General features: G+C 36.8%; 1 protein-coding gene across 11 annotated transcripts in view; it reads left to right on the top strand.

Annotated features, from left to right (window-relative positions):
• LOC145291991 (uncharacterized) overlaps positions 1 to 14,047 on the top strand; it is a 169,781-nt gene that overhangs the window by 116,617 nt on the left and 39,117 nt on the right. For all 11 annotated transcript variants that reach the window (XM_080137957.1, XM_080137958.1, XM_080137956.1 and 8 more), the window contains 2 exons: positions 2,904 to 3,018; positions 12,003 to 12,121. In XM_080137957.1, coding sequence (XP_079994083.1) covers positions 2,904 to 3,018; positions 12,003 to 12,121 — 234 coding nt within the window. The remainder of the gene's footprint in view (positions 1 to 2,903; positions 3,019 to 12,002; positions 12,122 to 14,047) is intronic.

Below are 14,047 nucleotides of genomic sequence, written 5' to 3'. Positions count from 1 at the left end.
TAAGCTCCAACACCTGCTCCATTGCCGCAATGTTGCATCTCTGTGCCTGTTTTACAAATATTTTAATGGAATATGCTCTGATGAACTCATTGCGCTTGTGCCCCCTTTATGTACATATCCCCAACAAACCCACTTAGCAACAAAATTTAACTCCTTTACTCTTGAGGTCCCTAAATGCCAGAAAGATTTCTACTCTAATAAATAGCTTCTTCCCTCGAATAGCTAGACTTTGGAATTCCCTACCTGCTTCCCTGACTGTACTGATATACAGAAATTTAAATGTAATGTAAACCAACATCTTGTTAATCTTTCATAGGCATGGACCCAAATAGTAGGTCCTTATGTCCAAGTGGCGATATGCCTTATTAGGAGTGAATGTGAGTAAAAAAAGAAAAAAAGCATATAAATAGGTGCAGTAGTCATATTTTTTCTATATTCTTTTTTCTATCACGGGAAACTACATGCTGCACAAAATCAGGTTTGTACCAACGAATTACCCTTGAAGGGAGTTTCATCACTAAAAACTGTTTTAGAAATAAAATATTCTGAACTTTTCTGAGCTTGTTCAGGAGCTCTAGCTTGGTCAAAAGCAGTGATGTCCAGTGTTATATTTTGAATAGCTGTCGTCGAATATTAATGGACATGAGCCTACTTATGAATTCATCTTTTATGACTTTATGTTCCTTAGCACTGACTGCCATGTAGTTCCAATTCTCACTTAAATCTTCACATTTGAGATCTGTTCATCTCTTTTGATTTCTGACGATGAGTCACTAGTATATCTCTGGCATAGATTTCATCATGTTATATACTTCAATCTGGTTTACTGACGGATCTTTCGCAGGTGAGACAGTCATAGATTAACTCATACATTGCAGGATCGTTTATGAACACAGTTCATTAGTCAGAGACGTATTGTTTTAGTCTTTGCAAAAAGTTCTCAAATGCAACAACCCAGTGACACCAATCATTTACAACATTCTTCAAACTGTGAAGACTTTCAATATCTGTGGTTGCAGAATTTTATCCCATTTTTTTTCATAAGAGAGTGCAAAATGATATATGCTGACTAAATTGTTAAATCATATTTAGGTTTTATTGAGCATATATGAAGAAATTAGTATAAACGAAAATATTTATGAGTAGAAGTACTCCATTATTATACGGTAGATTAAAAATTAATGTGTGAGATACCTCTTTTCTTTCTTTGTTGGTTAGACTTACTCCTTCCTCTTCTTTTAACTTTTTTCATGGTAGTCCGCTTCTTTGTTTTCTTTATCACTTCAAAATTAAGTAGTTTTCACAGGAATGTGTTAACTCAAAATATTTTTCAACCAATAAAACCCGTTTCAAACTCCAAAAGTAACAAGTTTTTGTCAAAAATATGAACTTAGAAACTCATATAAAACAGTTGATTAGTGACCTGAAATCAAAGTTCTCCCAGGTGACACCTGCGATGCACCTCAACTCCACAAAAACAATGCTTATTCTAGAATAATGAAATGCACCACACTAAAATTACTTTAAGCCTGCTGCTATATCTCCTGTGAAGATAAACACACACATACAATGGAAACAAAATTTCTTGTGCTTTTCTCTACTTATTATTCAAGAACTTTAAAACTTCTGAACAAACTTTGGCATGTAAAATGGTTGATATAAATATATTTTGTTCATTCATACTTTCTTGTTTTCATTCAAAAATTTCCATTGTTGATTCATAACATTCTTTTTATTGTTTTTATCCATGTTTTTCATTTGTCAATTCAAGTGCATGTACGACGTGATGCCTTCAATAAGCTTCCAAACCTTTTTCGTATGGGCACTTTTACTGATAGTGCACACATGAAACTCTAGCCCCCTTCAAAGTAATCTCCTCCGGCTGCAATACAACTTCTGGAAGGCCTCATGTAAGTCTTCTTGTATGAGCATGCCCATGATCCTCATCACAGTTTCTTTCATCTCCTCAATTGTCTCATTAGCCATTAAGGTTTTCCTTGAGCTTAAGGAATAACCAAAAATCACAGGGAGCAAGGTCTGAACTATAGGGAGGGTGAAGAACTGCCTTAATGCCCATCTTTTTCATGACAATGTCTTTCTTTTTGGTCTTCTTTGAGCACCTTTGGATAAACTTTGTGCAAATCTTCTGCATCTTCAGTTCCTCACGAATAATTGTATGTGCAGTTCCCACATTAACATCAAACTGTGAACTTATTGGCGCTATAGATACATGACGGTCCTTATCCATGAAATTCTTTATTTGGCCAATCCAGTCTGGTGCTCTGACTTCCTTACTCCTACCATACCTTTCATCATCCCTCACAAACTCCCCGCTTTCCTTGAATATTTTATGCTACTCAAAAACTGATGCTCAATTCATGCAAGATAGTCCAAAAGCATTCCATACGTTTATGTGACAGTTTTTTTCAGGTTTAAAACAGGATTTTATTGTACATTTCTAAAGTGTCCTCCTGTCCAGATTGCATTTTTAAAATCCACCAACTGGGACCATCAAGCTTTAGTAGGGTGTATTCGAATTTCTGCTGTAGCTATTCACTTGAACCTGAAATCAAAATATAAGAATAGGTCAGTCATTTCATAAGATGTACCGCAAGACCATACCGAATTTTCAAGAGTCTACGATAATTTTAAATGCTTGTACAAAAAAAAAGTCTAGAAACTTATTGAGCCACCTTGTATATTAATTGCTAATGCTGTTCTTGGCACTTTTCAAACTTTTTTTTACTACCACCAAAAATACACTGCATGTAGCTAGGAGCAACACTACAATTACACTGAGGGGGGGGGGGAGTTAAGATGTTCACCATGATATATCAGATTGCTGTTAAAACCAGAAAAATGACATATGACATAACATCAAATTTGACTTGTATTTATTTCAGATCTGGCAATAATAACAGTCACAATCTACAAGATGAGCCACATCAAAGACAAAGATTTGAAAGTCATCTTAGACCAAAGAAAAATAAACCTACACCTTGGCAAAAATCTCTGGAGGTATTTTTAAATGTTTGACTAGATTACATTGTTTGATTAACATAAATGTAAATTAAATCATGTACATGAATAATATTTATACCAAGGTTTGCATCTCCTCAATTGTTATTGTTGTAACTCACAAATTGTTATAAACGACAGCCTATTATTAAACTTACGTCATGAATAATATTAGGACCGTTTTAGAATACAGGAATGCTGCATAGATTCCTGAGAGTCTGATAAACATCAGTTCCATGCTATACACACAATTATTTATGAAAATCAAACCCTTTTTTTAATTATGCGATGGTTCTAATAGCTTTATATCTGAAGTTGTAACTGTATTAGTGCTGCTAATGAAGATTTGATATCTCTTTGTCTAGAGCAAAATTGTACGTTACGTTTGTGCAGTTTTAAACATAACCCCAGTTTAGTATAACTGAACCAGCAGCGACAAAGGCATATATGCATACTTTTAATGTTATATTTTCACCATTTTTATCACACATAAATTTTATCACTTTCTTATTCATTTTTTTTTTTCATTTTTTTCCTTTATTTTTGTTCGCCCCAAACGAAATATATTACCATTAGAGAATGACAAGCTACCGTGATAAGTTTCAACCTAAGTTGGACAGTAATATTGTGTCTAAATGTATGCATATTGGTACGGTAGGAAATTCCAAAGCAAGCCATCCAAAAGAGATGAGTAATATTAAAATAGAAAATCCGGAATTTAGGAACCTCTATAATGTAACGTGTTGGAATTTTCTGCTAGTCGGGAAGGTCAAGGTACCTTTGTGATTAGATACAAATGCCGTAAATTCATCTACCAACAACAACAACAACAAAAAAATAACTTATGCACACAATGTCAAAGTTCCTAATATGTAGATATAATGAAAAACAGACTTACCAAAGATTTGTAGAGATTTTGTTTCTAATATGTGGACAGAACTTGTCTGGATTGGAAGAACACTGACCACATATCATAGAATTAATCTGATTGAAGAGAAGCAACAAACGATTATTTCACTTCATTAGTCAAATCAAACAGGAGTAAAAGTGAATATCACAAGTATTATATTTGTAACCATGTGAATAAATTAACTCCTCGTCACGTGATCCATATATTAGGGAAAAAAACAGTTTTTATTTTTGTTCCACATTCTTCTGTAAAATTCTTGGCATAGCATTTTTTTCATTTTCTTTTTTCTAATGTTTTTCTATCTACAAATACCTATTTAAAATTTTATCATACAATATGTAAAAGCATGTATCATACCCTGCCCTCATCAGCTACCGACCAGGGTGATAACACAGTTTCGGTAGCTGAAGGAGGTACTGCCACTGTTGACGCTACTAAACAGCTTTTGCCACTGGGCAGAGTATTTAAAAAAAAAAAAAACAGAAGCAGATCAACAATGTCTGTCCATGCTGAAGTCTTTTCGCTGTCGACGAAATCCAGCTTGACGCATATTGAGCTGTGGTCTTAAGACGATCAGAGGCAACTTTTCAGATTGCAGCCCATGATTCCTATTTTTGTAAGAAACAAAACGACTGAGTGTCCTAGAAATCCACGACAACCAACTTCAATAAGAATCACATGGCATCTCCAACCTTTTTCCCCGCAGTTGGTATGCAGTGTCTCATATTAGTTTTTCTTCCACTCGTGCACCTCCTCCTGCTTTTCCTCCCAAGGGATTGTCAGTTCTATAAGGAAGACACGTTTTTTTTGGAATCCGACCATGCTACAATGTCTGTCCGCTTTTCTGTTTGGATTATGTGGACTGAAAATTGTAGAGATGTCTTGTGATCCACAGAAATTTTCCAGTCATTGGCTCCACTCAGCAGCTTCACATTAGAAGTTTTTCTCTTTCTCACAGTGCATTCACTCTTTTTGTGAAACTGAATTATGGGTTCCTTGACTGTAACAGGTTGCTGGTTTGCTGTCTCACACTGTGCTTTCAATAATTCAATAATTATTTCCAACACCTTGTTATGTCACTATATGTTATGTCACTATGTGTTATGTCACTATGTGTTATGTCACTATGTGTTATGTCACTATGTGTTATGTCACTATATGTTATGTCACTATGTGTTATGTCACTATGTGTTATGTCACTATGTGTTATGTCACTATGTGTTATGTCACTATATGTTATGTCACTATGTGTTATGTCACTATATGTTATGTCACTATGTGTTATGTCACTATATGTTATGTCACTATGTGTTATGTCACTATGTGTTATGTCACTATATGTTATGTCACTATGTGTTATGTCACTATGTGTTATGTCACTATGTGTTATGTCACTATATGTTCTGTCACTATGTGTTATGTCACTATATGTTATGTCACTATGTGTTATGTCACTATGTGTTATGTCACTATGTGTTATGTCACTATGTGTTATGTCACTATGTGTTATGTCACTATGTGTTATGTCACTATGTGTTATGTCACTATGTGTTATGTCACTATATGTTATGTCACTATGTGTTATGTCACTATGTGTTATGTCACTATGTGTTATGTCACTATATGTTCTGTCACTATGTGTTATGTCACTATGTGTTATGTCACTATATGTTATGTCACTATGTGTTATGTCACTATGTGTTATGTCACTATGTGTGTGTCACTATGTGTTATGTCACTATATGTTCTGTCACTATGTGTTATGTCACTATGTGTTATGTCACTATGTGTTATGTCACTATGTGTTATGTCACTATGTGTTATGTCACTATGTGTTATGTCACTATATGTTATGTCACTATGTGTTATGTCACTATGTGTTATGTCACTATGTGTTATGTCACTATATGTTCTGTCACTATGTGTTATGTCACTATGTGTTATGTCACTATGTGTACATTTGAAGTGATGTAGATAGCACATGGCGCAAGGTATTCCGATCATGTTAACACAAAAAAACACAAGTCTGAAACAGTTTATCTTCATAATTTTAGGTCGCATTTGGTAGAAGATCATATGTAGAGTGAAGAAGTGGTTCCATTGTAATTAAGGATTTCCACGATAATTTAATTGGTTCCATGTCATTCCAATTTGTCCATGCACATTGTTTGTACTGAATGAAAGCAATGGCTGTTCCTTGCTTTTCATCAAACATCCTGGCCTCTTTGATCACCATGACTCTTTTCACTTTTGGGCCATCTTTGGAGAATACCTTGTTGCCCATCTTTATTGGTTTGAGTGATGCCTATTATGTCCTTTATTCGTAGGCAATATGTTTTAACAGCTGAACGTTCCTGATTTAATAATGTCGTCAGCTGAGTCCCTCATCATCATATAGAGTTACACTTTCCCAATTTTAAACTCTTCCACCAGTGAAGATATTAGGATCTGTAGGTTTTCAGAATTGGTATAGAACCCTACTTTTGAAAAACAAGGAGAAACTCCAACCCACTTATGCAGGTACGCATTACAAAACTGTTGAATTCATTCAACACAAGATAATGCAATCTCATACATCTGTAAGGGCCACAAAAGATGAGGTAACAAACCATGTTGGTAACACCACATCTTTATACTTCCTTGATTTAAAATTCTTCAAGATTATTTTCTGGATCTCTGTACCTTGATGTCGATCAGTCAAGGGGATTGAATAACTACGTCCAAGGCTTTTAAATGGAATTTCCCTAACTGTTGGGATCGTATCCCCCCCCCCTCAATATTGAAATGGATTTCCCTGACAGATCCTCTGACTAATGAAAGGCTTCGACTTTTCTTTGGTCTAGCTTTCATTCTGGCCCATGTGAAAAGGTCATGTTATTTTTGCAGCAGTGCATCGACATCGCTTTTGGATGGGACATTTAAATCTATATCTTATCCAGCATCCCATGGGCTTTTTATGCCAAATTTAATGCAATCTTATCCAATACATTTGGAACCTAAAAGTGTTTATAATAATTATTACTTTTACTCTGAGCATCTCCCTTTTTCATGCTAACTTTAATGCAATTCCAATATTTTTAGTGACTAATGCTCATTATTCGTAGTTGTAATGTTATAAATAGTAGTATTAGTAAAAGTATCATTGTAATTCTTGATAACATACTCAGTATTCTAATGAGTGCTTGCGTCAAAATGGTGCAGTTCTGCCTGGCAATTTTGGAGTCTATAAGTATTTATTGCATTTAGTAGTAGTAGTAGTAGTAGTAGTAGTAGTAGTAGTAGCTATGACACATAGAGAATTTCAAAGATGCTTCATGACAAATCTGTTGTAATTCTGTTGAGTAGTTTGGCAAGTTCAATTGTAATATCAATATTTATTTCATTCTAAAGGAAATTTGTTATTTGCCTGACTGAAGCTGAAACTATACAAGTACTTCTACGTCTGATGAGGATTTAATGTGTCTGAAGCTGAAACTATACAAGTACTTTGTAGTAAAAAAAAAAAAAAAAAAAAATCGTGCAAACCTTTTATCACTGGCAACGCCCGCTTCAGAGAGTGAAAGAAGAAGAAGAGAATGGCCACTGCGTCTATTTATAGACTAGAGATCATGAGAAGAGTATGCAAATAACTTTGGACGGTTTTGTCCTATAAAAAGCCTGTATTTGGGAGAGAGGGTGTCTTTTTTGTTTGGCAGAAGCAGTTGCTGTCAGAAGTGCATTGGACTGCAGGATTGAAGAGTGAAGATTGAGTTGTGGGGTCATTGTATTTAACCACAAGCTATTTCGGCTAAGAACAGATCATGGAATCTGGGATGTTGAGATTGGGAAAAGATGTGATACCACCTTTTAGTGGAGAAGGTGATGTAGTCGGATGGATAAAGAAAGTAAAACTGGTGGCTAAGCTTCAACATGTGCCAGACCTTGCCAGTTTTATTCCACTTTTTTTGCAGGGAGATGCACTCGCTCTCTATCTTGAGATGAATAATGCAGAACAAGAAGATGCAGAACTGATAGAGATGAGACTCGTGACCGCCTTCACTGAGGGGCCTTTTGAGGCATACGAAAAACTGCAACGATTCAAGTGGACAGGAGAATCGGTGGATGTTTATGCTAATAAAATCAAAAGATTGGCTGGACTGGCGGGATATCTGGGAAGAGGGCTGGAACATACAGCCAAACTGGCATTCATAACTGGATTCCCAGACGATGTATCTGTGGCATTACAGCAGCTACCGAACATAGAGAGAATGGATGTCAGCAAACTGATACCGACTGCACGGCTTTTAGTCAGCAAAAGAGTCGTAGAAACTCGGACATTGGCCGCAAGTGCGCAAACTAATGAGACTAATAAGGGAAAGAAAGAATCAAGCCTTCAGTGCTTTAGATGTCAAGGACCGCACCTAAAAAAAGATTACACAGAGATCCCTAGGGCCAGGGCAACATGCTACAATTGTGGAAAATTTGGCCACATTGCGAGATATTGTCCTCAGATTCAGGGAAACGGGCAAGGGGGAGCTTCTGCGCTGCAAGCTACCCTAGCAATGAAATGAAGGCGCGATACTGGCCTCTTCCTATAATAGAAGTAGAGGTGAATGATTCTGTAATGACTGCACTTGTCGATACTGGGTGCACCACTACTTTAATCAATTCCAAACTTTTGAAGGGATATGGAAGGAGCGGTACAGTGAAAGCAGTTGATGGGAGGAATATAGAATGTAAAGGAGCCAGACAAGTGGAGATAAAAGTCTGTGGAATGCACGTAAAGGTGAGGGCAATCTTGATGAATCACATCGTTGATGGGATCGACGTCATAATTGGAATGGACGTGATTAATGAGCTGGGAGGTGTAACTATAAAGAAAGCCAAAGTGAAGTTTGGAGATATACAATGTGCCGTGGCTGTCCATCAGCTGAATGTTTGCAAAATCGAGGATAAAGACTTTGAAGCAAACTTCGATGGAGATAAATGGACAGTAAGATGGACATGGAAGGGAGAGCCTCCAGTATTGCAGAACAAAGTCCAATATTATAAAAACTCTCTGGAAGGCGATAAGAAATTAGAATTTGAGAAAGAGGTGGAAAGATGGATATCGGATGGTATTCTGTTACCATGGAAAGGAGAAAGAAAAGGCGTGTTGCCATTGATGGCAGTATTTCAGGCCACAAAAGGGAAAGTTAGGCCAGTGTTCGACTTTCGTGAGTTGAACCGTTTTGTGGCGTGTCATACAGGGAGCGACATAATAGATGTATGTGATGAAAAGATAAGAAAGTGGAGACAGTTGGTAGGAGGGACCGCAATAGTGGACCTTAAGTCTGCCTACCTGCAACTACATGTGGCAAAGGAACTATGGCAGTACCAGCTGGTCTGTTATAAAGGAAAAACCTATTGCCTAACACGATTAGGATTCGGACTTAATGTCGCACCAAAGATTATGGCAGCCATTTTAAAAACAGTATTAAAGAAAGGAAGTAGGACGAAAGAGGCCACTGATTCATACATTGATGATATAATGGTAGACGTAACGAAAATATCGACACAGGAAGTTGTGGAACATTTGAAGGGGTTTGGGTTAGCAACAAAATCTCCGGAATCCCTGGACGGAGGAGCGGCACTGGGCCTTAAGCTTATGAAAAATAAGATGGGTGCACTAATGTTCAGGAGAGGCAACGAGATCCCAGAGATGGGAGGAGAAATTAGTAGGCGGGAGCTTTTTCTATCTGTGGTAAATTATTGGGGCACTATCCAATTGCTGGATGGCTGCGATTAGCATGCAGTTATGTGAAAAGAAGAGCAAATGGAATGGATTGGGAAGAAAAGGTTGATTGCAGAACCATGAAAGTGATGCAGGAGGTTCTAGCTGAGGTGAAAAAAGAAGACCCTGTTAATGGCGCTTGGCACATACCTGAAGTGAGCACAGGAGTCGTGTGGTGTGATGCAAGCAATGTTGCAACTGGCGTGGTTGTCGAGATTGGCGGTGTGGTGGCGGAAGATGCAACTTGGCTGAGGAAAAGTGATGACTTTAATCACATTAACATAGCTGAATTAGATGCTGTTCTAAAGGGTGTCAATTTAGCTATCAAATGGAGACTGACAAATATTGAAATAAGAACTGATTCAGCCACTGTACTCAGTTGGGTGAACTCTACTGTGGAGGAGAGTGGCAGAATACGAACAAAGGGTGCCGGAGAAGTGATAATAAAGCGGAGATTAGGGATGCTTAGAGAGTTGATGTCTGAATTGAAACTGCAAATAAAAGCAGTGTTTGTGCCTTCTGAAAGAAACAAGGCAGATGCGCTAACACGGATAAAAAAACAGTGGTTAATTGAGAAAGAGGAGGCGCCGATATGCTGTCTTGGAATTGGAGAAATTAAAGAGTTGCATGACATGCATCACATGGGAGTGGAGAGAACATTATATTTGGTGAGGCAAGTGGATCCGAATGTAAAACGGGAAGAAATTCAGATGATAGTAAAGAACTGTGTTCGGTGTCAATCGATCGATCCTGCCCCAAATATACATAATCCTGGGGAAATTGGAGTTTTAACGAACTGGACGAGACTAGCTATTGACATAGCACACTACCGAGGGGGAGCGTACTTATCAATAATTGATTGTGGGCCAAGTAGACTGGCGATATGGAAGGAACTGCGAGTGGAAGCCGCATCTGCAGTTGCAACTGAATTAGAAAAGGTGATGCTTGAACGAGGTCTAGTAAGGGAGGTGATAATGGACAACGGCACTGTTTTTCGCTCAGAAATCTTTCAGACGATGCTAAAAAAATGGAAGATTAAAAGTTATTACAGGGCAGCCTACAGACCTGGAGGAAATGGCATTGTGGAGCGACATCATCGGACCGTGAAAGCAATAGCTGAGAGAGGAAGAATATCGCCTGAAGAGGCCACATTTTGGTACAACATGTCCCCCAAGGTCGGGCAAAGAGATGACACAGTACCACATAGAGCAATCTTTAATTACGAATGGAGGCATCCTAGAGACATGTCACCGGAAATTAATGATCAAGGACCAGCCAGAATCCAAATAGGAGAAGAAGTTTGGGTGAAACCGCCTTATGCCCGATGCACAACACAGTGCGGAAGAGGAGTGATAACAGGAGTGCAATCCCCAAACAACTTAAGTGTCAATGGAATGCCACAACATGTTTTAGATTTAAGGCGTGTGGTCCATTTAGGTGATGAGGATGGTGGTACTGAGCCAGGGAGTGATGAAGATGAACCGGTGTCAATGCAGAGACCGCAAAGAGAACGCAATGCGCCGATCTGGACACGGGATTATGAGATGTGAATGATCTTTAATGATCATGGGGGCGTGTAGTAAAAAAAAAAAAAAAAAAAAAATCGTGCAAACCTTTTACCACTGGCAACGCCCGCTTCAGAGAGTGAAAGAAGAAAGAAGAAGAGAATGGCCACTGCGTCTATTTATAGACTAGAGATCATGGGAAGAGTATGCAAATAACTTTGGACGGTTTTGTCCTATAAAAAGCCTGTATTTGGGAGAGAGGGTGTCTTTTTTGTTTGGCAGAAACAGTTGCTGTCAGAAGTGCATTGGACTGCAGGATTGAAGAGTGAAGATTGAGTTGTGGGGTCATTGTATTTAACCACATACTTCTACGTCTAATGAGGATTTAATGTGTCTGAAGCTGAAACTATACAAGTACTTCTACGTCTGATGAGGATTTAATGTATCTGAAGCCGAAACTCATGTTTAATTTAGCTTTTCTATATTATTTCAAACTAATGTATTATTTTTGAATGCTTAATTCGGAGAAGGTAGTGTAGTGTCTGTTCTATTGTCATGAGATTATCTTCAGAAATATTACCATCTGCATTGTGAGCATGAGTATAGTATATGTTTGTTCACCATGATACCATCTTCCCAGGCATTACCTCCTCCTCCTTTAAATGTTTGTTCTTCATATATTCTAGTAGAGATGTGACCGGCGGGAGGAAGGCATGTTATTGCTAGTAATATAACTACATTATTTTGACTACATTAATCTTTACTATGTAAAGGATGTTAAGCAATTACAAATTTAGTTTCTATCTTTTTATTTCAGGATCCAATGGTGACATTGGTTGTATCTCCTGGATATATTTTGTCAAAAAACAAATCCAAATATGATGCTGTAATAAAAACGGATGAATTTTTTAACCCAGTTCGGGAAGAAATTGTTAAGTGAGTTTTGGTGCATCTTTGACTAACTAACATGAATAAAAAAAAAATGAAAATTAATTTCTTTTCATTGAAATCATGCATATCTTTGTTATAATTATATAACTATATTAGCGTGAGAGATATGTGTCTATATCTGTGTCCACTAATGACGTTTTTTCAACCTAAGGTTCTGCAAAACCCCTTGAAAGGTCCCAAGAAAAAGATAAGCTAAGGTACTTTTGACTTTTTATTTGATTTCATATACGTAATATTATTATATTATTATAGATTCTTGGTTATTGTTATATAGATATTTTTATAATATCTAACTTGTTACGTTATTAAACCATATAACAATCATTGAAAGATATTAAGTGATGTCTGTAGAATGCCAGTGTGAAACTATCTTCATTAGTCACTGCCCGCTCGGCTGACAGGATCTATACATGATCTATCCAGTAAGTTATTCAGTACATGACATATACACCTCAGTTGTCTTTTTGGTTCCTGGCATACAGGTACACACATTAACGCACAATATTCAGTAAATTTGTTTTCCAGCATTTGGGAATATTTTATGAATCAACTGAAATATACTTTCAGGTGATATCAGGATTGCATTTAAAGAAAAATGTGAATTTGTTTGAAAAGCTATATTGCAAATTTTTAGATGTTTCTGTTACTTGAATGAAGAGAGATATTAGAAAACTTTAAAATCTGGTGGAATCGTATATCAAAATTGCATACTATTGTCAGGTGCAGGATCCGTACTCACATGCAGACATCCATAGCATCATTCTCTTCATCATTTCCTTCCATATAACACACACCCTCATTTCCTCATTGCATCGGTGTAGATTTATATAAATGTATATATTTTAACAAATAGTTAAAACTTTCAAAATAAACGCTTGATAAATGTTGATTTTTAGCAACAGAGTATGAATAAACAATAGGATGCTAAATTCCAATGACCATTATTTATTCATATTTTTAATTCCAAAAGATCCATATAACTTAACACTCCGTTACATACATCAGCAATCACATTTCTGATTGGAACAATATTTTATGCATTCTACTTCAATGTTTTTTTTTTTGGATGTTTCTGAAATCAATCTTCGGACTTCTCAAGATTTACATGCATGAAAAATTCAAAATAAAACGGAAAACTCCATAAGAGAACTGTGTTGGATATTGCTATCTTATTTATTTATATTTAGTGTACATGAACATTGAAGACCAAGAATATGCATAAATACATTAAAAATTGTATGCTCTCATTGGACAGTAAAAAATGACTTGTTGGTGAATTTGTGAAAACTTGTTCAGTGCTTGGTGGTTTATGTGTGTGTGTGTGTGTGTGTGTGTGTGTGTGTGTGTGTGTGTGTGTGTGTGTGTGTGTGTGTGTGTGTGTGTATTTAGGGAGTATTAAGCATTGGCTTCTGTTTTTTTTGTGTGTGTGAAAATCAGAAAAAAATTAACGTGAATTCCATAGGTGTCACGAACGGCTTCGATTCTTGGGTGACTAAAGCAAATAAACAAGAAGACTGAAGAAAAAAAGGAAGGCTGGAGAAAAAAAGGAAGACTGAAGAAAAAAAGGAAGACTGAAGAAAAAAAGGAAGACTGAAGAAAAAAAGGAAGACTGAAGAAAAAAAGGAAGGCTGGAGAAAAAAGGAAGGCTGGAGAAAAAAGGAAGGCTGGAGAAAAAAGGAAGGCTGGAGAAAAAAGGAAGGCTGAAGAAAAAAGGAAGGCTGGAGAAAAAAGGAAGGCTGGAGAAAAAAAGGAAGGCTGGAGAAAAGAACAATTTCAATAGCAATTGTGAGGCCGTGTATTTATAAACAGTTAGATGCCCGAGTGATGAAATAAACACATACATATCAGTATGATGCAGAATAAACACATACATATCAATATGATACACAATTGCCGTTTCTACTTAATTAT

This window comes from Euprymna scolopes, chromosome 13, assembly GCF_053919585.1.
Source record: "Euprymna scolopes isolate OS-2025 chromosome 13, ASM5391958v1, whole genome shotgun sequence".
NCBI lineage: Eukaryota > Metazoa > Mollusca > Cephalopoda > Sepiida > Sepiolidae > Euprymna > Euprymna scolopes.
This window is presented reverse-complemented; position numbering and strand designations above follow the sequence as displayed.